This window comes from Spinacia oleracea, chromosome 2 (genome assembly GCF_020520425.1).
Source record: "Spinacia oleracea cultivar Varoflay chromosome 2, BTI_SOV_V1, whole genome shotgun sequence".
In the NCBI taxonomy this organism is placed as follows: domain Eukaryota; kingdom Viridiplantae; phylum Streptophyta; class Magnoliopsida; order Caryophyllales; family Amaranthaceae; genus Spinacia; species Spinacia oleracea.
The window spans coordinates 88,563,455-88,588,237 of NC_079488.1; the positions used below are offsets into that span (position 1 = coordinate 88,563,455).

Here is a 24,783-nt window from a genome sequence, read left to right on the forward strand (position 1 = left end):
CGGATTTACGACGGGATTTCTATTAACGACGGCCCCCTTTTATGACGGGTTCGCGACAGGAAATCCCGTCGTTAATCAACGATTATTGGTCTTTCGCGACGGGATTCCCCGTCGTTAATAGTATAATTTCTTGTAGTGACTTTCTATTATACTTATAATTTATAAAATACCTATTTCTATACGATGATATGTATGAAAATTGACAAACCCGTGCATCGCACGGGCTTCAATACTAGTTTTATGATAAATCTAAAAAATAACATGAAACAACAAAAAATACAGCAAGAAAGAACAATCAATACATGCATGTTGTTCTTTGGGTATAGCAGTTAGGGGTTAGTCTCAAGTGGCTAATAGATGAAGGTACATGTTCGTTTGTTGAGCCCAATTGTTATTATTATTATCCCGTGGCGTATCATTCTCTCTTAAGAGAGAAAATTCTGTTGTTCCAAATCTTTGAATACCCAAATTGAAGTCATAGTTTGAAAAAGTAAACCATAAACGCCCATCATTTTGATTTTTGAAACCCTATACATATATTTTCTCCTTTTTATGGGTCTTGATTCAACACGCTACCATTTGGACGATTTGACTCAGTTCAAGGTCCCCACATATATTTTTTTTCTTCTGGATTTTATGTTTCTGGGTTTGCTGATTAATTCATCTTATTAGTTTATGTATCTCCAAATTTCTTGGGTAATTCATTGCGGAAATTGTTGTTGATTAAAGTGGTTATATTGAGGTTTAGGGTGGTCTGTGGAAGGATGTACATATAAAAGTGAGGGTTCAATTGATAGAGCATGGGGTGTGTAAGTAGTAAGCCTAAGACAGTTAGAGATGGTGGTGGAATCTCTGGGCAGAGAGTACCAAGTAAGAGAATATCTCGGACGTCTTCGAGCAGAGAAGGAGGTCCGCAAATGATGAATAGAAGTGATAGTAGAACGTCGTTGATTGATAGGAAAAGTAGCAATTCGATTCGAATATGTGACGATCGTTCTGAGAAGAGTAGAGTAAAACCTGAAGGTGTTTTGGTTGATCAATCGGAAATCAGGGTGGTCCCTAAAGCTTGGGAAGGGGAGCAAGTTGCAGCTGGTTGGCCTTCTTGGCTTGTTACAGCTGCTGCTGATACTATCACTGGCTGGATTCCTCGGCGTTCAGACTCTTTCCAGAGATTGGGAAAAGTATGCATTTTCTTCCCAATTTACTCTTCTTCCTACTTTCTCACTTTTTTTTATTTGTGTAATTTAGTTCGAATGTTGATAAAACAATGGCAATTATCAAAGGTTTATTTGTTTCTTAATTTTTTTTATTGTGATCATATTATGAGAGTAATCATGTGAGAACTAGTGTTAATCATAGGCATTAAACTCAATCTCATATAAGAATGATTAAGCCTCTATGTTTTTACTTAAAAAATAAAGTTTGAGGAGAAATTAGTTCAGGTAAACTCAGGTAAGGATGTACATTTCACAATTTCAAATATTTTCAGATAAGGTGTAGTAGCTTAGTCCAACAAGTTTAGATAAAAGGTTTTAATGTGAAAAAAATGAAGCCTAAATACGTTCTCTTATATACAAATACGTTTACTTTAGAGGCATTGTTGTCCATATAAAATTTCATTGAAGAGGAGAGAAGAACTCCCGAGAAACAGGTTTGAGAAGCTACATTTTGGCGCTTCGTTTCTACGTGTTTATTACTTTAATGACCCCTAGAAGCTCTTTCGGGATTCTAGAGAAGCTGAAGTCATTTTCATTTATTCCCCTGTTTGGGCCAGCTTTTGTTTCTCAATTGGAGAAGCACTTTGAGAAACTTGGCCAAACAGTCACTTAGAGCTTCCAATCAGTACATTAGAGTGCATCTACGTGCCCCGCCATATTGAGTCTTAAGTCTTAAGTGTGTAGTTATAAGTCATGCTCCCAAAAGCATAGCTGTCCGATATGTCTGGTTTGCAAAGTTCGTTCATTACAAGTCATATAGGATAATTTCTTATTGTGTAGATATCTTATTGGCAATTAATAACGCCTAAGTGAGATATTCTCTGTTATTTTACATACTTTTTGATGAATAATCTATCCAATTGTGTTATTTGTTCTGTTATTTGCTTACTAAAACCAGAAGACTATCTTCCTGTTATTGTTTGTACATATTGGTAACAACAGGGGAATCGTGCAAATGTAATTGACAGTGTAATTGTGTCCGTTCTTGCAGATTGGGGAGGGGACTTATAGTAGTGTTTACAAGGCCCGGGATCTTATTCACGGCAAGATTGTTGCTTTAAAAAGAGTACGTTTTGATAATCTTGATCAAGAGAGTGTGAAGTTCATGTCAAGAGAAATTCTTATACTACGTAGACTGGATCATCCTAATGTAATTAAATTGGAAGGCCTAATTGCATCTACCACGTCTACTAGCTTATACCTTATATTTGAGTACATGGAGCATGATCTTACAGGCATTGCATCACTTCCAGGCCTGAAGTTCACAGAGCCGCAGGTACCTACATTTCAACTATTTGCTTGTGTAATTGCATTTTTTATGTCTGATACTTGCTGTATTTATAAAATCTCAGGTCACATAGATTTTCTTGTCAGGTAAAATGTTTTATGCAGCAGCTTCTGTCTGGCCTTGAATATTGTCATAGCCATGGTGTATTGCATCGGGACATAAAGGGCTCAAATCTCTTGATTAATGATAGTGGCACCTTGAAAATTGCGGATTTCGGGTTGGCAACTTTCTTCGATCCTCAAAAGAGCCTACCGTTAACAAGCCGGGTGGTAACTTTATGGTATCGACCACCTGAACTTTTACTTGGAGCCATTCATTATGGGATTTCAGTAGATTTATGGAGTGCTGGTTGCATTTTTGGAGAATTATATGCTGGAAAGCCCATCATGCCTGGAAGAACAGAGGTAACTTGTTTATTGGAATATAAATTCATTATCACTGGTTTTAAATACTATTTGACCTGTGGCCATATCTAATTTTGTTTGTATTTGGATAAAAGCACCATTCTTCTCATTTTCCTGAACTGTGTATGGAAGCTTGTTGACAATTGCCTATTTTGATCGTAAATGTTGTCAAAAACTGAACCTTACTGACTAGTGAAGTTGTTTTTTTTTTTGACAAGTAAGAGAGAAAATATATAGATCACCAAACAACTATTACAACCTAGACAGAATGACCAAGGAAGGACCAAGGCCAAACTGACCAAACAACTTAGACTCACTGCAGTCACACCAGATTCTAAGACACAACAAGCCTACTTACAAAGCAAGTAACCAATCTCTATCAGTTTCACTAATTTTCTTGCTGCTAATCTTTAAGATTCTGTTCTTGACATCAAACTTGAGGGCTTGCATAAGACACCGTGGGAACATCATGCTCCCAAACTGCAAAGTTCCTAGCTTTCCATACTTGATAAAGAACACCTGCCACAGCTGCATAGTAAACCTTCTTCCTGAAAGCTTGTCTGCAATAGGTTCTGAACCAATAGAGAAAGGTTCTTTTCATCCTAATGCTCAGCCAGGCTAGGATATCAGCAAGACATTCCTTGCTGTAAGAGCATTCGAAGAACAGGTGTGAGCTAGTTTCTGGAGCTCCACCACAGATTGCACATAAATTATTGACACCAATTCCATATGGAAAACAGTCTAGCTTTTATTTTGAGCCTATCCAGTAAAGCCAACCACAGAGTGAATATGTGTTTAGGAATAGAGAACCTTTTCCAAACATATCTGGCTCAGGAAGTTTTAGCAACTTGACCCTTAAGAGCATGGTACATCCCTTTGATAGAGCACTTGGTTGCTGATAGCCAAGAAGTAGAATGCAAATTATCAGAACACATTTGCTTGACCATGCACATGTATTTGACAGCCCAACTGGCAGCCAGAGATGGGTTATACTGCTGCCAGTTCTTAGACTTAATATTTAGAGCATGAACCCACTTAACCCATAGGTTACTTGTTTCTGTTCAACTGCCCATGCTAGTTTACCAATAGTTGCTTGGTTCCAGATTGCCAGATTTCTAAACCCAAGGCCACCATGATCTTTATCATGACACAACTTATCCCAACTAACATTGCCAGGTCTACTGTCATCATACTCTCCAAACCAGAGATAAGATCTACAGATTGCACATTGATTTTCCTTATAACAGAAGCAGGGATTAGGATGATCTGCCCCCAGTAAACACTTAAGCTCATTGCACTCTTCTTGCAAAAGAGAGATGTCTGGAGCTCCAGACCTTGATTCTTGCCACCATTTGGTTCCTTTATCTGGTATATAAGCAGCTACAATGTTCAAAAACCATTTACGCGCTGGTTGAGCTTACAAGTGTTAGTGCACTTACAGCCCTTCAGGTAGAGGTGGTTATTGGATGAGACGGGTCAGTATCAAGCCAATTAGGGGTCCACAAATAATTGTTATAGACCCCTTTTCCACATTTAAGTTAGGAAGCTGCTAATCTTCGGCTTCCCGCACCTCAATATCCTTAGATAACTGTCAGTCTTTGAGTCTTCAAGCCTTCAAGGTGTTGATTCACCATGGTTTTACACCCTAACTTACATCGAAGGAATTGGTTTTGCACAACTGTAGTGGTCTGGATTTGTTGAAAGCTTAAAGAGTGAAAGGATTTCCAAGGCTTAAGTATTTGGAACTTATATTTCTTGATTTCTGATGCGAAAGAGTAAAACTGTTAACAGGTAGGATGTAATTCATCAAGAAACGCAGGATATTTCCAATGAAGACGAGAGCAAATTAAGCAGATTGCCGATGAGAGTGAATTCTGACGAGAAATTCGGGAGATTGCCAATTTAGTTATTATAGAGTAGGCTGTAGAAAAGGATGTGAAAGCAAAGAGAGAAAATTGGTAGGTCCCTGTCCTTGTTTATGTTTGGTTGAAGAAATTAGGGGAGAGAGAGCGGAGAAAAAATACGAAAGCTCAGCCCTATTAAGTTAATCTATATTTCAAGCTTGACAAGGACCAATCCTATAATTATACTATATTGGCGATTCTCTTTTGTGCGTACACAATAAGGATATGCGAGGGTTTAAACCCAGTATGAACAAGCCCAACCTTAATTGTCCAATGGCCACCCTGTCCAAAAAGGTATTAAACCATCTCTACATACATCGTAAATTGTGGTTTGTGAAAAATAAAAAAGAATTCTTGGCGATTTTTGCAAAGCGACTTAAGTAATGTGAGGGACTATAGAAAGTTTTGAAGATGCAAACTAGTTAAAATTTTAATTTTGCAATGCTGCTTGAGTACAAATTTGGTTAATATGTTAGTAAACTTAATTTTAGAGTAGTTTAAGTCGAAAATTTTATTTTTTTAATAATTTAATTATAATAAACTTTGTACACTAAAAATGGTGCATTAAGCTAGAAAGTCACAAGATTTTTAACTAGAAGAAAAAAAACTTTGACTATGAAAGATTGCAATACTTTTTATTAAATTACTTTTTTATAGCTCTAGAAAAATATACATGAAAAAGCGTAGGGTATAATTTATTCTTCATAATAAATTTATTAAACGCATAAATCGAGCATTAAGGTTTTTAAATTAATAAGCATGACTTATACGAATTATATTTTAAAAATACTCTGTGAACATAAGTACATAGCCACTTGTGTTGTTGGAGTAGTTGTTAGAGTTCTACTACATTAAACATGACTCCGATGTTAGCATTTGTTGATTTTTTTGTATGAAAACATTAATTGTTAAAGTATGGCTATGACTTGGCGCCATTCAAATGCAAACTAACTGTGACATGTGGCAGGATGTCATATTGTCATATATTGCGATTGTGTTTTAATAATATTATAAATATAAATGTTTTGTTTCCGTACCAAAACATTCAATGAGTTACAAGTAGAGTTTGATATGGAACATGGGAAGTAGCTTCGACATTCTTGTCAAAGTTGTCATGGTAAAGTGACCGCTAGTCTTTGCCATTTAGAGTGCCTTTTTTTTTTCTCCCTTTTTTGTGTAATTATGTTGCACCAGAATGCATTGTGTAGGATAAAAGCACATGTGACTTGTACATTGTGACTACTTATAACTTAACTCTTCTCTTTTCTTAAATAGAAATGCTGATTTAGGTTGGCTATGTTAATAGGTTGAACAATTGCACAAGATTTTCAAACTTTGTGGTTCTCCACCTGAAGAATACTGGGAAAAATCAAAACTACCCCATTCAACAGCTTTTAAACCTCAAAGGCCTTATCGAAGACGTGTTGCTGAGAGATTCCAGGACATTTCTGCTCCTGCATTGGCTCTTATTGAGACTTTACTTTCTATAGATCCTGCCTCTCGCGGGACTGCTACTTCTGCTCTTGATAGTGAGGTACGTAATATTTGAAACCTATACATTGACGGTAATTTGAATCCTGATAATCTTTGGAAATTAGGATCTGGTAACGAGGTTAAGGGATGATCTGTTTGCAATCATGCTTGAAATTGAAACTGACCAGGAATCGACCTAGGTTTAGTTTTTTCAATACTGCTTTCTTTTCCTTCTTTACCCATGTGCTCAATCTTTCCTTTTGCTGACCAGGAATCTCAATATATCGAAGTTTTATGAATAGCCATGTAGAAGTTTATAACAAACAACACAACACTTACTGCTGATGCATTAAACTCATTGTCTTGTATAGAAAATAGAAGGGCATTTTTGTTAGAAGACGTGTTCACTACACCAATCCTATCTATAATTATGACTTAAAATGGGTGTTGCTCACTTTGTTTGGTTGATTATTGGTCAATATTCATTATGTCATTCTTCTTTTGTATAATACATTTGTACATAGATACAAAAAAAAAAAGAAAAAGAAGAGGGGGCTGCTGGGTTATGGAGAGTAAAAGGAAGGTAGGAGGGGTCACTGCTTAGGCTGTTTGGGATGCATGTGGTTGCCCCGTTATGTCTCCGACAATAGGTTATACGATTCTCATGCTTAACTGTTTGAAAGGTAAATGATACTCTCATACTCTAGATACTCCTGTAATTCTGTAAAGGATAGTGGGAAAGTTGTAGGGGATAAACACCTAGGAAAAAACAAAAGTGGTTACACTTGTTCGAACAGCATGCAGATGGCAATTTTGAGTGAGGTGTCAACTTATATTTAGGTTCATCAAATTCTGTTCTTCAGGTTGACCAGGATGAGTCTCTGGGTGAAGAAGATTATTATTTCATGAAGGTTCGTTGCTAGGAGAACTTAGGAGATGAGGTTCCCATATCTTGTGCTTGCCAATGGTGGATTAGTGTCAAATTGTTCATTGAATATGTACCTTCAACGGATAGTCTGGGAAGCAATATGAAGTCCTTAGGCTGTGTAGGTGTTAGTCCTCTACTCCTCTTGACGAAGGTACCAAAGAGAATGGCTCGTTGTTGGATGGGAGCAGGGTGGTAGTTTAAACTCGTTGTGCAAAGACCAATAGACATGGAGTGACAATTTGTAAAGGAAATTAGGAGTGAAAAGTTAGCAATGTATAAAAAAAAACTCAAGACGCATTAAGATGCCTTATGAGCGCCTCAATGCGCCTTGGTGCACCTCGTCGAAGTGAGACACCCAATGAACCGTAAGAAAATATGTTCAAAAACTATTGAGCTGTGCACCTCAATGCGCCTCTTTGAAATGGGTTGCCTAGACCACAAAAGCGCATGACCCCTGACTCCTTGCCTCAGTGCCTAGGCGCGCTTTAGGGGGGCTTTTTTAAACATTGGCAGTTAGTAGATCGTATGAGGAGAGCTCCTAGGCTTGTTGCACAAACTCAAGGGAGACAAATTGAAAGATAATTATCTTTGTGATATGCGTATCTCTGTGTTTTTCTTGTATTCCTAGTACTATAATAGTTAATACAATAATGTAATTTTCTTAGGCCTTGGAAGGTTGTTGGAGAAGGGAGTTTCGGGAGGTTTGACTAGAGGTTTCAAGGTGGGTAGAGAGGAGATTCCGGTATCCCATTTACAATATGTTGATGACGCTCTGCTAGATTAGGCGTTGGAAGGTTGTTGGATAAGGGAGTTTCGGGAGGTTTGACTAGAGGTTTCAAGATGGGTAGAGAGGAGATTCCGGTATCCCATTTGCAATATGTTGACGACGCTGTGCTAGATTATAAAATTTTAAAATCGTACTAGCTTTGCTACAAGTGTGAGGGGGTATTTTGTTTAAGAATCAATCTCACTAAATGCAGTTTGGCTATATAAATCTTGCATTACCTGTGGAAATATGGCCTTCAAGTTATTTGAACTTGCCTCTCCGCAGTAATCCGGGGTCATTATTTCAAAGATTTTAAAAAGGTCATTATTGTCTCTCTCTTTCAAAATCCCGGCTGCTATTACACCTAATATTGAGAGGTTGAAGTGGGGTTTTTCTTATGGTCAGGGGCAGGGGAGTCTCGGAAAGATCATCTTGTAAGATGGGATTTAGTATGCCGTCCGAAGTAAGAGGGTCGCTTAGGGTTTGGAAGGATGATTTCAAAAAATGATGTTTGGTGGGTAATATTGGTGGATGTTTCCTCTTCAATGCAGGCCTCTTTAATGCAATGTCATCAAAAGCATGTAAGAGTTATGTCAAAATGGGTGGGGTCCTCAAGATGTTCGGGTGACTCACAACTGCCCATAGATTTTTTTTTTTGCAGGTTTCGACTCTGTAAAGCCATTGGTGAGGTTCAAAATAAGGAATGTAAGCAGTTCAGTTATAGGAAGGTGTCTGAATAGGCGAGCAGCCTCTCTGTGGCCGTTTTTTATTCCCCTTTCAGCTTATCTTCTATCCATAATGCTCCACTGTAGAGTTTTAAAAATGGCAATGCGTGGGACTTGCACTTGATGAGACTACCCCATGATTATATAGGAGCTCATTTCTATGTATAACCTTTTAGATATCAATTAAAGGATGTGGAGGATTTAAGAGCTTGGAATTGTGGATAGGAGATTCCTCAGGGGTTTTTCATGTAAATCTTCTATCATTCTTTGACTCGTTCCCCTGGATATCCGCTTTTTCGTTAGGGAACTTCATTTGGAAGGGTCAATACGAATTTAATGCTCCAAAAGCGGCAGCAAGGAGCAAGTCTACCAACTGACATTTGCTTGTGTTGTCGGGCTAATAATGACTCAGTGCTCACATAATCACATGCCTTTTCTATGAATTAACATAACTTGTGCATCAATAATGGCAGAAAATAGGAACAAGAAGATGATTTGATTAATGAAGTGAAAATACAGCAAAGTGTAAATGATGTTCAAGCTTTATTCTCTCCCAAACGAACTCTTAAAAGCTCAATACAATTCTCATCAATATTCAACATGATTTCTTTATCTCTAATGCTTAGTTTAAAAAAGCGCGCCTTGGGCGCACCTAGGCGCAAGGCTCACCTAGGCTCAGCCTTCGGCGCCTTGAGCTCTCCCGGCTCACTGATGTCAACTAGGCGCGCGCCTTCGTGCGCCTTAGGTAAGGCGCAAGGCGCAACGCCCTGTGCGCCTTCAGTCTTCAGACGCAGTAAGATGACGTGGATCTTTTATTTACATTTTTTTTTTCTTTTTTAATGATATAAACACACCCCATGTGACCTATCAACGGTCATATCTCTACAACCTTAGCTTTTTGGGTAGTGGAAGTAGCATAAAATGAGTAATTTTCATATTTCCAGCTTGTAATTACCATGGAAGGTTCTAATTTTGGCACTCTATCGACCCGATCACGCAATGCTTATGAACCGGCAAGAAAATATGGCACTCCAATAGAAATATGTTGTTTTGAGTGTAAATTGTGTTAATTTTTTTCTATACCAAATTTTAAGGTTTATTAGAAAATTATGTGCGCCTTGTATCCAAAAGGCGCGCGCCTGAGCCTTGCGCCTTGCGCCTAGGCTCCATGGCCCTTGTGCGCCTTAGTGCGCCTAGAGCCTTTTTAAACTAAGCTCTAATGTGCTCTATGTGTGACAATTCTTCCCTAACTACTGCTTAACTTAGTCCCAAAGCTACTCACAACTAACCTATAAAGATACTACCTAAAGTGCCCCTTCCCGTAATAATGATTCGTAGCAGTCTTCCTTCACTATGATATGGTTTGCTACAATTGGAAATGATTCTTTTCTTGGGTCAGACCTCGAGTGTACAGGAATGGCTGTGAATTCACTTTGCAGGGTTTATCACGAAAAGGGAAAAAGTTGCTTCCGCAGAATGGGATAATGGCTATTTTGTGGGAGTAGAATCGTCGTGTATTTAATGGTGTTGCTGCCCCACATGATCTATTGTGGGATAGAGTAACTTATTAGCTTCTTTATGGGCTAAGGCTCTCGGGCTTTCCAAATTACTCTATTGGAGACATACAAAGTATTGGCTAACTTGTAGTTCTGAGGATACCTTTTCCTGATGTACTTTTACTTTGGTTTCTGCAGTTTTAGTAATATTCTTTTACTTGAAAAAAAAATGTAATTTTGTTACCATTCAATTTTTTTTTCATATCATAGTAACCACTTGAACCTCCCTTGGCCAGACAACAGTGAATTACATAAGTTGATATCGAGGTAAAATTTATTTCACTAAATAATGGTATAAGTCTTATAACCTTATTGTTAAATTTGCCGAATTTTAAATTATTAAGGGTAGGGGTTCATTCTAGTTTTGGAGAAAGCATGAACAACGGATTAAAGTTTTTACAAAGTAATTTGAATTAGTTTGGTAACTTTTAAATTAGTAATAAATTAGGACATCCTTATATTGTGAATGAGTTGAATTCATAGTGTATTTAAGCATTATGCCTAAGAGGATCAGGAACCATGGGGAACCTACTTAAATTAGGACTTTCTTAGGCAGGAATAGCTTTCCCCCTTAACTTAACAGCCCATCTTCACATCCTTAATGATGTCCTAATCAGGGCCGTCGTAAACATTTTGGAGGCCCTGTTCTAAGGTTGTCCAAATTTTTAAAATAGGGCCCCTAAACCGAAAAAAATGCAATAATCAAAATATTACTTTATAAACATTACAATTTATTCCTACAAATTGAACAAAAAAATAAACAAAATTTTATTTAGAAATCACAGCCCTACTCGGATCGGCTCATCAACTGCTCCAACTCTTTAGCCGGTTGAAAAATTACTTGTCTGCTCCTAACCTTTATCTTCAAATTAAAAGAAAGAAAAATAAACCAGCAAATAAGAAACGAAATTAAAAGAATAAAAATACAACAGCATGAATATTGAACAATTCAACCTAAAAAGCGAAACTAAAAACAAAAAAAATTGTAATTTCATAAACTAATACTCACCAAATTGTACCTGTGCCTCTGCCATGATTGTTCTTCCTCTTCAACAAATTCCCAAATATCACTCCTTTCCATTCTGGGCAAATAGAGAATCCAAATGATTAATTGATAATTAAGAATGGCGAATTGCAATAAAAAATGGAGAAAGAAAATCCCCAGTCTAATTTTTTAAAGGATGAATAATCTAACTGTTTGATATGAAAATAGATGGTTATTTACAAAAAAAATCGGATTTAATTCTTCCATTGATAACAAATTCAAGAGAAAATATCATTGAATTGAATACCTAATTAGACGAATTCTTCCTTTGAATTCAAGAGAATGATGGAAAGTTGTTGATTAGAATATAAGATTGAAATCAGATGATTGTAATTGGGAATTTGGGATATTATTGGAAACAAAGAGTAATTTGGGGGAGATGAAGAGTATTAGCATTGAATTTTCTTGAAAAACAAAGCGTCAATTTTGGGAGTTAAAAATGTTGAAAACTAAAGAAGTAAAGAACTGATACGGATTACGGAGTATCAGATTAATTTTTTTTTTTTTTTAAATATGTATGTTGGGCTTGAAAATGGGCCCTCTTGTTTTCGGTGGCCCTGTGCTGTTGACCAGGATGCACAGGGCCACCACCGGGCCTGGTCCTAATTGGGGATCTTTGACGGTCACGTCTCCGGCAACGGTGGACTTAGGTCTTTTGGTTGTTTGAAATATGAACGATAAGATTGCTTTGTGAGTTTTGTCTTATTCAAGCTTTTACTTTTATTATACATTTTTTGTTGTTGAAAAAAGTCTAAAGAAAACATTGAGATCGTATCATCTGAGATATAAAAAACCTTCGAAACTGTATGCTTACATTAAAGTATATAAATTGACCTTCACACTTCCTTTGTTTTTAGCTCTACTGTTTCAACTTTCATGTTTGCCGACGCACAATTTTGACCACAAATATCTTTGAGAATCTATTATTAGAACTTCTCAAAAGTTGATGTTTAAAAATATACTGAAATCCAATTACATGTTACAAGATGACATTAGTTTATACTCTGTATAAATTAGTAAAAGATGGTCAAATGAGGTAAGTGAATAATGCAGAAGTCTAAAAAGAGGTAGAAATAAGAAAAACCAGAGGAAACTTACATTATCATTTATCTTTAGAATCATATATTAAAATCAGTTTGTGAACCGAATGATTAACTACGACGGGTTATGATCCCAAAATATTTACCCCAAAAGCACACCCCACGAGTTGCAAATTAGACCGATCACGAATTGCATTCTCGCCCATTTGGCATGCCAAAGCATGCAAGCGGACCATGAATTAGTTTCTGTCCTGGACTGTTGCCTGGATGCCTTTTCAGTTGTCTGTCAGTCTAAGAACTCAATCTCTTAATTGAGAATTACTGCCTGTCTTGCACCCTTATTTCACCCTCCTTTGTTCTCACATGCCTTTTATCATATGAATGGTCTGTAGGGCTTGGCTATACTTTTCTCTCTATCTTGCTTTGGCTCTTTATGTAGCTCTTGTATCTTCTTCAGTTGGCGATTTGTTTCAAATTTACTCCCATTATGTTATTTTATTTAATTTATTAACCGTTTAATTTGCAGTTTTTTACTTCAGAGCCCCTTGCTTGTGATCCATCAACCTTGCCTAAATATCCTCCTAGCAAAGAGATAGATGCAAGAAGACGGGAGGAAGAAATCAGAAGGTACTGTAGCTCATAATTGTTTAACTACTGTCCCTTGCGTAATAATCTTAATTCTTAATGAACTATTTACGTACTTGCAATGATTTAGAGATTGACCTTCCCCCAACCCCGAAGTTAAAGAAAAGGAAATTTTGGTGAATGGAGGGGGAAAAAGAAAATTGTGATACTCTTGTGTTCATGTGAGGAGTCAATCGAGAACATGAATGGCCAGAAATTAGGGTTATTGGCTATTTAGCACATAAACAACTCGGATTTCAGAGACGGGAAAACCTCAGGTCCTAGCCATTACCGAGCTTCATTAGCACGGAAACAGGGAAACCTCATGTCCAGGAATTTTCGGTGCTTTCTAGGTTATTAGCTGATTTGTGTACTATATTCCTGTTACATCAAATTTGAGAACGCTTGGACAAGGTGCTTAAAGTTTGATGGAGATGGCTCATGAATGATAAACAGTTCATGAAACTAGAAGTTATTACGGTTCTTGGGCTATTTCTCCCACTCGTCACAACCACAAGTCGGTATCTGTATCTCTTGAAAAAAGAATTAGTTTCGGCCTTCTTGTGATCTCATGAGAGGAGCCGAGGAAGAGGTTTTAGGACAATGCAATAACAACTTTCCGAAAACTGGCTAGCAAGCCATTTTCATAGTAGTGTTTTATTAAGGAGAGGACGGGGAGTGGGTGGGTATTTGTGTTTATAGAGCATGAAGAAAATATAAGTAGAATTTAAAAAAAAGCTCTTAGATCAAAGTATTAGACAGTCATCATAATCCAACCTGAAGAACTCACACTATTTAAAAGTTCAGAGAGGATGTGACTTGTAAGTCTAAATCATACTCACTAACAATTAGATGAGATAAGACTTCAAGAAGGAAAGCAAGGAGAAAAAATCTTCCCTAGGTTAGATGAGACAGAAAATGACAGGGAGTGGGATGGAGTTATTGATTTGCTGCTTGACCGAAATGCAATATCATCAACAAAAGATAGTTGCGTCATGTTTTCAAATACATGTCTTCTTCATTATAGTTATTTTTCTCTCTTCAGGTTTTACTCAATGTTAGTTATCATCTCCGAAAGGAAGAATGAAATCCACAAAAATCAATTTCTAGTCATCTAATTAAAATTTATGAAAAGAAAATTTGTCAATTACTACCTAGATTGTTAGAGAATAGAGAGTTTGTCAATTATTACCTAGGTTGTTAAAGGTTGTCAATTACTACCTACCTTTCTAAAAATTGATGTCAGTTGCTACCTTAGTCCATATTTTGACCAATTAGTGCACTAATGACATCATAAATTAACCATTAGTTATAATTTAATCATTTTAACTAATTAATTAATAACATTAAAATCCCAAAAAAATTCCCCAAATTAAATCCCAAAAAATTACCCGAAATAAATAAAATTAAAAAAATCCCGAAATTACCAAAAATAACCGGGATTTAAGTTGGGTATTTTTTTTTCTGGGATTGATCATTTTGGATTTTTTACGAAATTACCCAATTTTTTCAAAAAATAATCCATCCCGGAAATATTCCCAAGAAAAGAAGTCGATTTTTAGTTTTATTTATTTATTTTGGGCAATCGGGTAATTTTTGGGATTTAAGTTTGAGAATTTTATTTTATTTTAATTTTTATTAATTAATTAAAATGATTACATTATAACTAAGGGTTAATTATGATGTCATTAGTGGATTAATTGGCCGGAATATGGACTAAGGTAGCAATTGACATCAATTTTAGAAATGTAGGTAGTATTGACAACTTGTAACAAACTAGGTAGTAACTGACAAACTCCCTAAAAACCTAGGTAGTAGTTGACAAATTTTCCTTTCTTAAAATACAAATTTCTAAATATCAGGAGTAAGTCTGACGATGAGATAGAGGGAAGAGGATGGAAGTGAGTATGAGATGAAGGAACTGAGAAGCTGCTACAATCATTAATTTGAAAATAAAAATAGTAGGTAACAAATTTCTCAGAAGGAAAAAATGGAGGATGAAAACCTTCTGGAAAAAAGTGATAGGGAAGGGAGGTGAAAGAATCGGGTGATTAGCTGTGAATGTGTGGTTGGGTGTGGTAATAGAAAGTTGTAGTAAGTGTATAAAGGCAATTTCGTTTAGGCCATGTTTTAGAAGGCCTGAGGTGCACCAAGGTGCAAAGGGTACCTGGAGCCTAGACGCAAGGCAAAGGCACGCTCCATTTTTATACAAGGCAAACTTTATTGTTGCAGACTTCCTGTAAATGAGTTCCTTATTTTATGTTCAATGGAATAGGGTTTTAAAAAATAAATTTTAAAAATATTGGCCCACAGCCCATTGTGTAGTACTCACGTTAAATTGAAAAGGGAGAGAAATTGGGATCACATGAGTCTATTCATCTCTAGGAGAATAGAAAAAGAAAAAAGAAAAAAGAAAATAGCCTGTTCCATCTCTGTTTGCTGAGCAAGAGAAAGACAAATAAGGTGAATGGAAATGGAAACAAAAGTAAAGAGACAACAGAGAACAAACACAATGGAGAAAGACGGATACAAGAGAAGATGCAGAAAGTAGATGAGGTGAGGCACATATTACTATGAGAGAGAAGTGAACTGAATTGAATAAACTAGACCAAAAACCACCAGAAAAGTCTCGTCGGCAACCTTTGTCATAGCCAACAACCACCAATTTTCCAATTGCTTCACAACCCGTGAATTAGGGTTTTCTATGGTTAGGGCTTTCAATTTTGCGGTTAAATTAAGGTAAATTCTTTCAATTAAGAGTTCTTTTCTTGAATTTGCACCTTACAGACTATCTAAGGTTTGATTTTAAACTTTTATGGTCTGTATTTTTATAATAATTTTGACTCATCACTTTCACTCGCACTTGAACATTAGGCGGCCTGAGGGAGTGTGCCTAACAAGGCTGATGCATTTGGCCCGCTCCTTGGGGCACCTTGGGCGCACTTTTTAAAACTAAGGGCTCGTTCGGTATCACTACGAGCAACTACTTTTTATGGTTTTCGTACTTTTTATTACTCTCTTACGAGCAACTACGTTTTATGGTTTTTGTAGTTTTGTCCTTGATTAGTCTTTAACTTCTATTTTAAGAAAAACCCCACAATTATTTTGGTACATCTCTTCCACTCTTAGTTTAAAAAAGCGCGCCCAAGGCGCACCTAGGCGCAAGGCTCACCTAGGCTCAGCCTTCGGCGCCTTGAGCTCTCCAGGCTCACTGATGTCAACCAGGCGCGCGCCTTCGTGCGCCTTAGGTAAGGCGCAAGGCGCAACGCCTTGTGCGCCTTCAGTCTTCAGACGCAGTAAGATGACGTGGATCTTTTATTTACATTTTTTTTTCTTTTTTAATGATATAAACACACCCGATGTGACCTATCAACGGTCATATCTCTACAACCTTAGCTTTTTAGGTAGTGGAAGTAGCATAAAATGAGTAATTTTCATATTTCCAGCTTGTAATTACCATGGAAGGTTCTAATTCTGGCACACCATCGACCCGATCACGCAATGCTTATGAACCGGCAAGAAAATATGGCACTCCAATAGAAATATGTTGTTTTGAGTGTAAATTGTGTTAATTTTTTTCTATACCAAATTTTAAGGTTTATTAGAAAATTATGTGCGCCTTGTATCCAAAAGGCGCGCGCCTGAGCCTTGCGCCTTGCGCCTAGGCTCCATGGCCCTTGTGCGCCTTAGTGCGCCTAGAGCCTTTTTAAACTAAGCTTCCACTACATACTTTCTCATATTTGATTAAAATAATACTCCATTATCTTTTATCACATCTACTTTTTAATAAAATAATATCACTATCTATTTTCCCATCTACTTTTCCTGTAAAATAATATGTGATAATCAAAGAACTTATCTCTTAGAATTCCGTGTGCTAATAAGTATCAAAACTAATATGGGACAAAGGGAGTATAGTTTTCTAAAAATCAGAAAAGTGGAAACAAAATCCAATAACGAACGAGGTCTAAGCTATTAGATTGAATAACTTCATGTTTTTCTTCCAAATCTTTCCACTTCTGAAGAAATATTCCTTATTAGACTCCAAAGCTTGTGAAATCTACCTTCACCTCCAAGTAGAATCCAGGTCGAGATATATTCAAACTAGTTTAAAACAGTGAATTGTTTCACAAGCTGTTTATGCTCTTGGTCCCATCACCACGTACAATTTTTCTGTTCGAAGAAGGGGGGAGGGGTGTTTGGAAACAATGTTTGTGACCTCCATTTTTTAGTTGTATCCTTCAAATTCTTCTAAGTTACTATAGCAACAAAAACAAAAGAGAAATCAAAGGAGGAGGGGGGAGACAGAGGGAGAGAGATAGAGGGAGGGAGGGGGTGCGGAAAAAGGGAGATGCGGAAAAAATTGTAGTAAAGAGAATAAATTAAAAGTAAGTAGAACTCAAAGAAAGATGTAAGCGGAAAATGAGTAGAATTCAATACCACTTTGACTTTTTGCGCTGTTACGCATTCTACTTTGGCCTTAGGTTTTACTTATATAATAAAACAAATATTATCATGTAAAATGTTATTGGAAGTACATTTTTAAAATATTGGATTACTTTTTTTTATTGATCGGTAGTTAAGGCCTTAAAAATATAAATGGTCAAAGTTGTGTATTTTAAAATGGTACAACTAAAAGAAACAGAGGAAAACATTTACCGAGCGCATGAGCAATATGCTAATTTAGTTTTCTGATAAAAATTACTTTTAAATTTATTGGTCCACATTGTGCTTTGTTGGTTAACATTGTTCTAATTTCCGAAATGTTGATAATTCGAATTAGTTGACTTGGATTTAATACTTCAAATTAAAAATTTATTGGCCATAGTTAATTACCTGTTCTACTTTTGTCCTCTCCGGACAAACAAAAAAATTTCTCTATCTACCGCTCTGTAAATTTTACATTTGAAATTTGGCATTAGTATTGCTATTTTCCCTAGTGGTGAATGCACCTCTAGAGTTGCAAATAATTTTCCTGGAATCCCGATGCTCTTATGAATACCTATTACATTTAGTTTGTGGTTTGATCACTATAGACTCGAGAATGCGATTTTGATTTTGTGTGTGTGTGTTTTCTTTGTGTTTCACTACCATGAAGTATGTAACAGCATTTTTGTTTTTTTGTTGTTGTTATGTACTGTTTATTTTGGTGCCACTGTGTGAATGAGTTGAACTGCAGTGGGCTTGATCGCATTTGATTCTGAAGCATTCGTAGATATATTAACTCATTAAGTTAGGTTGGATTGTTGGAAGAAATATGGGAAAGGAAGATTATCCGTATTTTATTTGCTTTTCCATTATAATGCTTTTGTGTAGTTCATGGATGACAAGATCTTTTTCAGTTTCTTTGTTAGTAATGGTTTTAATGTGTTATTATGTTGAGGCTATGCTGGAATGCATTTTTTCCAATTAGCCTCCTGAAAATTTCTAGCCCTCATTAGGTGTGTTTATTAGTGCAATATTCTCAGCTCAAACTTGTTAGCTGCATATTTAATATGTTATTATGTTGAGGCCATTCTATCATTTTGTGATGCAGGTTATGCTGGAATGCAATTTTTCCAATTAGCCTCCTGAAAATTTCTAGCCCTCATTAGGTGTCTTTATTAGTGCGATGTTCTCATCTCAAACTTGTTAGCTGCATATTTAAAGTGCTTAAGTTTGTCCAAAGTTTTGATAATAGACAGCTCCGTCTTTTGCTGTATATTTGGTTTCACATAGCTTGCAATCTTCAGTATCACGTTCCCTCCTTTCTTAAGTATGATTTCTATTATAATTGTGTTTTCTATGTTTTCTTTGTTGTGTTGCAGGCGTCAAGCTTCAGAAGGCAGGCATGACAAGGCTGACCATGGAAGGCAAGGCTCACAAGAATCAGCTACTGTATCGGCCAAGGTGAATGCTGAATTTGTTTCATCATTGCAGGTATAATAGCAGTTTGTCTGTCCTTGAGTTTTAAGCATGATTACATTCATAATTTTGTGGGCTAAGTATTCTCTTGTCCATTTTGAACTGGTGCTGAACTTGCATTTCTGACTCTTTTTGGCTGTTCAATGAACTCGTCTAATCACATAAGAGAAGTATACAAACATGAGAATAAGACTAACAAAAATTTTAACATGGCTGAAAGCCTGAAACCCCTTTAATATACTCCGTGTATATTTTTTAGGGGTTACAAGTTGTCCTGCAGAAGTATTAAGAAAGTATAGTTGAATGTTATATAACAATGAGGCAAGTGGGGGTAGTTAACAATAAATAAATAGAAAAAAGCAAGTGGGATGTAAAAGTTACCAAAAGTGGAATTGTTTATGATGTTTACGGGCCCATAGAAGAGTAGGATATAATAAACAATGGCAGAGTGGTCGTATAATTTAACAAAATGGACCTGTAAGTCTGTAACTCCTAATAAAATACGGTCGGTAGTAATTGTAACTCCTAAAAAATACGGAGGGAACAAAGTACTTCCTCAACTCTTTTGTAGTTGACGCACTTCATTTTGGCGCACATATTAAGGAAGGGTGGCAAAGAAAGATGATAGACATAAATACCTCTACCCACTAACCCACCAGCCATTCTCTTTAACAAATTGAGAGAGAAACCCACACTACCATCGACAAGATTCATCAATGTCACACCAGTCCCATTTTCCCATCGCCACCTATACCACTTATCCTGCACCGCCACCGTCGTTTACACCATTACCAACAACACACCATCTACAACACCACACGTCACTGATGACCACTTTAGCAAAAAAATCAAAATCAACACCAAATCTTAGAAAAATAAAGAAAAATACCACATCTGTGAATAGTAGTTTGAAACACTTTTTTCTTTTTTTTTTTGGAAGAATTCGAGCCTATACTATCTCCACTTGCCTAGTTTGAAATAAAGAAAAGAGAGGAGAGAGAAAATTCATCATTCACCAACCACCGCCGCACATAAGTAACATAACATTCTTTTACAAAGTCAAAGACATGGAGGTCGAATTTGGCTAAGGTGGTTTCAGATGTGGAACCTCCGACCAACTTCGGCCACCACCACCACGGCCTCAATTTTGGTGAATTTCGTCTAGTGGTTGCACCATGGTTGTGAAGCTTATTTTGTTGGTGGTGGAGGCCAGGAAGAGGGAAGGAGGGAGAAGGTGGACGACAGTGAGAAGGAGAGAAATGGTGGGATGTTCTAGTGTTAGGGATTGAAAATATTTATAGGTGGAGGAAGTGGTAGCCATGGAGATCAAAGTAACGGAGGGAGGGTTTCCATGGGGAATATGTGAAGCTCGGTTGGAAGGTAAGAAAGATGAAAAAGAAACGGCAGTTGGTAGTCAAATTATATAGAGTAATAAATTTGGAGGCATTATGTAGGGTAAGTAATTAAATATTGGTAGTATGGTGGAGAGGGTAAGGGTAAATGAGAATATTACATTATAAAACTTACGAAAATAGGAAAGTGTGTCAATTACAAAGAACTTTTTGAAAAGGAAAGTGAGTCAACTTAAAAAATAACGGAGGAAAGAATTAATTTCTCAATCTCTAGCTAGTGTTTGATGTTATCCTTCCATGACCTCATCTTTGACTTCCTCTAGAAACGACTCCCACAGCAACTCTCACATCAACTTTCTTGCATTTGGGTTTTTGTTGATGGTGGTAATATTTCTTGAAAACACACCTGTCATACACATTTTAAATCTTACCCTTAAAAAGGACATATGGCTTGTCAAATGGTCCTAGAAACAAGGGTTGGTCAGGCCCAAAAAATCATTAAGGCCCAAGAAGAAAAGTAAGAACAACAGCCAAAGACAAGCAAAGCCCAAGACTGCAAACCTAGCGCCAGTCACACCAAGGGAGACTCGAGGACCAGGTCAAGAAGAGGGGAAGTGGACGTGTGGCCATGAACTGCCTCATACTCGGAAATTCCTCCCCACTACGGCAGTTAAGGGAGATAACTCCCATCTCTCCATAACCGCCCACCGCAAAATTGGAAATAACGGCGATCGAAGTAAAAAACATCAACAACTCAGAACATTTCTAAATTTCCTTAGCTTTTTAGTTTTCTAGCTTTGTCACGTAGTTAGCCCTAGGCTTCTACAGAAGCATAGCGTAGTTCTTAGTGTCCCTATGTATTGAAGAACTCAAGTTATCAGCGTTAGTGTACTTTTCCAAGCATTCATGGAAGTAACATCCTCGTGATTTAATGTTTGTCCAGTTTTTCTTACATAACAAAACAATGATATTTTATCTTTGTTTGCTGTTAATTTTACGCATTTCATTTTGCATTAATTAATACTTGTTGGGCTCAATTTGGTAGTTTCCTAAGAAATTACTCGTTAGCAAGGCCTCCAAACGTAAGAGGTCAACCGTCCCCTATGGGCATTACCCTTGGGCACCTTGATCACCCTACACGATAAGGTGATATTGCTTGTTTGTTGTTAGCATCAACAACACCTCTCATTTAATTGTCCCTTTTGTATTATTGCAAATTCTAGTGAATTAGCAACTATAGTGTACATGGAAAACCATATTGCAAATTTTAGTTAATTAGCAATCATATAATGCACATGGAACAAAAATGTCCAAGTTATAACCAGTTTGATGTAGACTAAGAGCATGTACACTGGGGGCTCTTGGAGTGACCCTCCAAGGAGAAGGAAAATAAGAGTTAGCTAGAGCCAACTCTACTCCAACATTGGGGACTTTTAGTGGCTCTTGAGTAGCTTTCCATGGAGAGCCATTTAAGGGTAGCTCTTGGCCAAGAGTCATTTCATTTATTTGGAGAGCTAGCTCTATCTACCATAGCATGAGCTACATGACATGTGTCCACGACTCTTTAATTTTTTATGGGACCACAATTAGGTGTATGGTTTTTTTTTTGGAGGGGGCTCTTCAGGATGTCCGGTAGAGAGATAGTAGTAAAGAGAGTGTGGAGAGCCACCCTTAAATGCACATTCCCTAATAACATGTAAAACAAGGAAATACCTCCATCTTTATAACTTGAATGTCCTTATTGATACCTTGGTACTAAGTGAGGTTCGTTACTTAATGGTTTAATTGTGATTCCAATATAGAATGCACGAGAAAGACAATTTTACTAGGAAATGTCAAGGGTCCAATTGAAATAGGATATGTTTCATCGTAGAAGTTTCAGGTTTTAAAAAGGCAATATGTTTAGCGGTAGATAGTTAGTTACCTGCATCATCATTATACTGAACGTTTGTGGAAGTAAAATAAAAATAAAAATTAGAGGGGACATTTTGAACAATGTAGCTTAATTGGGTCATGCCTTTTAGCATGAGGGAGAACAAATTTGCTAATTGCTAGTATGAAATGCCACCTGATTGTGTGACCTTACTGCCGAATGGATTTATCAAGAAAATTTACGACCCTGCTATTCAGGTCTCTGTAACGATCTTCAAATATTTAGTATTTTTGAAATTAATTATTGCTTCCTCCAATTTTGTATGAGCACATTCTTAGGTATTACATAGTAATTGTGCAAATCATGTTGCATGCATTATATACATGGAAGGAAACTGGGTCTATTTTCTTTTGTAGTTCAACCTTTTCCTGTTCTTCACTTTTTTTCTTTCTCCAGATTTTCTGTTTGACTAGCCCATATGTACCCTTGCTTATTATACCTCAACTCATTTGCAGAAAAGGAAGAGTCAATCCCAATCGAAGCCTCAAAATGGGTTATTCAGGCCTCCTCATGAACAATTTTCTTCCGGTCCTCTACTTGGTTCCACAGGAAATTCAGAAGCTGTCAAAGAAGTGAGTAAAGAGATATTTGACCGCCTTCACCAGAGAGGCATGTATTCAGGACAATCAACTCGGGTGGGTGGATGGTCAAATGGTGAAAGGAAACTGAATGACCCTCCATCATTTTCAAAGCTACCCAATTTAACAACTTCATCTAGTATGGTACCGAGCAGGACTTCAGCTGTTAACGATAACCGCCGAAAATACGGCCTTTCACAAAATAAAAAGGTACCCGGTGCAGCAGATAGATTTTCAGGGCCTATTAATGGAATGGAGGGAGTAAACGATGATGATTGGTTGCATTTCTCTGGAAGTACGGCGAGTTCTCATCAGCTAGAAGAAAATACACGTGGAAGGAGATCAACATCGGTAAGTTTCCAGGCCTTTTCTGACTTTACATCTAGTCTGAGCATAAACTGCATACATAATTTGTTTGATAATCGTGCACGTATTGAATGTGGTTGGAGTTGAGCCTTCATAAATGGAAAGCCCCTAAATTTTTCTTGAAAGTGCATTTTCGTACTTCTGCCTGGCCACTTATGTATTTTTCTTTGTATCCAGCATAGTCTTGCACCTGACAATGACAGAATTCATCTATCCGGCCCATTACTCCGCCCTTCAAAAGATCTCGATCAGATGCTTAAAGAGCATGATCGGCGGATTCAAGAGGCAGCCCGTCGTGCTCGCCATGACAAGTTTAAGCACAGCAAAGTGCTGGCTAGGTGATTAGGTTAATTGATTGATGTCTTTGTGGTTTTAGAGCGTGCTGAAACTACAGCAACTTATAGCTTTATTCAAACTTCCATGTAAATACGCACATAGCACATGTATATGTATTTTGGGGTAATATCAGTCTCATAGTTACGCAATGTTTTCTTTCATGTAATCGTTAGTAATGTATATTGCAAGTCTTGAAAGAAGTCCTCATTCTTGTCCTTTCTAACTGCGTTGCATTTGGTCTGTATAGTTTCGTATGTGTTGTCCTTAACCGGCAAATTTCTTGGAAACGTGCTTATGGTTGTTTCTCACCTGCGCTTGATTTATCTTTCTGGAACAGGGGTAGATACTTTGGCCTTTTGCTAGATTATTGCTAGTATGCGTAGATGGGTTGAATGTTCAAATTATTGTATCATTCATTCATTTGGAATAACAAGCAAAAAGCCGCAATAAGTGGGGCCAAAAAATAGCGGCAAAAAAAATAGTGTATCATTATTTAACGTCCGTGTATGCTAAAATCGCCCGCATTTTTAATATAAAAGTCGGTTGTACCCTTGTAAAAATTAACCCCGCTTGCGAGAAACTCTGGCAGCTTGCACCTCCGGCCAACCACCATCTTCATCATTACCTTCTTCATAACAGGGTGAGCCTCTTACCTTCTTCATCTTCCCGCTCAATTTTTCACCTCAATTCCATTGAAATTAATTTTGTGGGAAATTCATCTTAAGAGGAAAGTCGCCGAAAATTCATTTGAAGAAGAGGAAAGCGACATGTACGTTTTGGAGATGACATGTACATTTTGGTGACGTACATTAAGGGAAGGAGAAGATTATGGCTTCGTCGTAGACCAAGTCGGAGAAGATGAACAAGTAAATAAATAAAATCAAATTGGGTTTAATGTTTGATTAGTTTGTTGACAAATGATTAGTTGGTTTAATTATTGGGTAAAGATTTGATCAGTTTACTACTCCGTAATAGTTTGTCTTTCTCCAATTAGTTTATTAGAGCATCTCCAATGGTTGTAGCTAGGAACTAGCTTGAAATTTATAAATGTTTCAAGCTAATAGCTAGACCATTGGAGTGAAAATAACAAATTAGCTTTGCCAAGCAAATTAGCTTAAACAAGCTAATTTGCTTGACAACTAGCTCTCAAAATTGCCAAATAATTAATTGACAAGTGGACAAGTGGAATAAATTTAAATAACAAGCTAGTTGCTAGCCATTGGGGCCCAAATTAGCTAGACAATAAAATAGCTTGAAATCTTATGTGGAATGATAAGCTAATTGTCAAATTAGCTTACCATTGTGGATGCTCTTAGTTTATTAGATTAGATCCCGTGCACGCAC

The 24,783-nt window shown here is 37.0% G+C and overlaps 1 protein-coding gene and 1 long non-coding RNA gene across 3 annotated transcripts; one reads left to right on the top strand and one right to left on the bottom strand.

The window, feature by feature from the left end:
- The first annotated feature begins 410 nt into the window (after positions 1-410).
- LOC110778411 (probable serine/threonine-protein kinase At1g54610) lies at positions 411-23,662 on the top strand. 2 transcript variants are annotated; one of them, XM_021982972.2, is made up of 8 exons: positions 411-1,181; positions 2,209-2,493; positions 2,592-2,909; positions 6,120-6,347; positions 12,873-12,973; positions 18,778-18,889; positions 22,615-23,088; positions 23,281-23,662. In XM_021982972.2, the coding sequence occupies exons 1-8, from the start codon at positions 801-803 to the stop codon at positions 23,443-23,445; spliced, it is 2,064 nt and encodes a 687-aa protein (XP_021838664.1). In that variant the 5' UTR covers positions 411-800; the 3' UTR covers positions 23,446-23,662. The 2 variants fall into 2 exon arrangements, with proteins under 2 accessions (XP_021838664.1, XP_056693217.1); XM_056837239.1 differs by having other exon boundaries at positions 424-1,181; positions 18,778-18,859.
- On the bottom strand, positions 10,991-11,833 carry LOC130467989 (uncharacterized). The gene is made up of 3 exons (XR_008928204.1): positions 11,554-11,833; positions 11,271-11,343; positions 10,991-11,123 (listed from the first exon to the last, which is right to left on the bottom strand). It is a non-coding gene; the product is annotated as an uncharacterized lncRNA (long non-coding RNA).
- Positions 23,663-24,783: the final 1,121 nt, after the last annotated feature.

Bases quoted from the DNA above. Each gene is read 5' to 3' on its own strand.
- LOC110778411 (XM_021982972.2), top strand. From the start codon at position 801: ATGGGGTGTGTAAGTAGTAAGCCTAAGACAGTTAGAGATGGTGGTGGA. The intron at 6,348-12,872 runs GTACGTAATATT...TTTAATTTGCAG, and splicing joins CTTCTGCTCTTGATAGTGAG to TTTTTTACTTCAGAGCCCCT. The intron at 18,890-22,614 runs GTATAATAGCAG...ACTCATTTGCAG, and splicing joins AATTTGTTTCATCATTGCAG to AAAAGGAAGAGTCAATCCCA.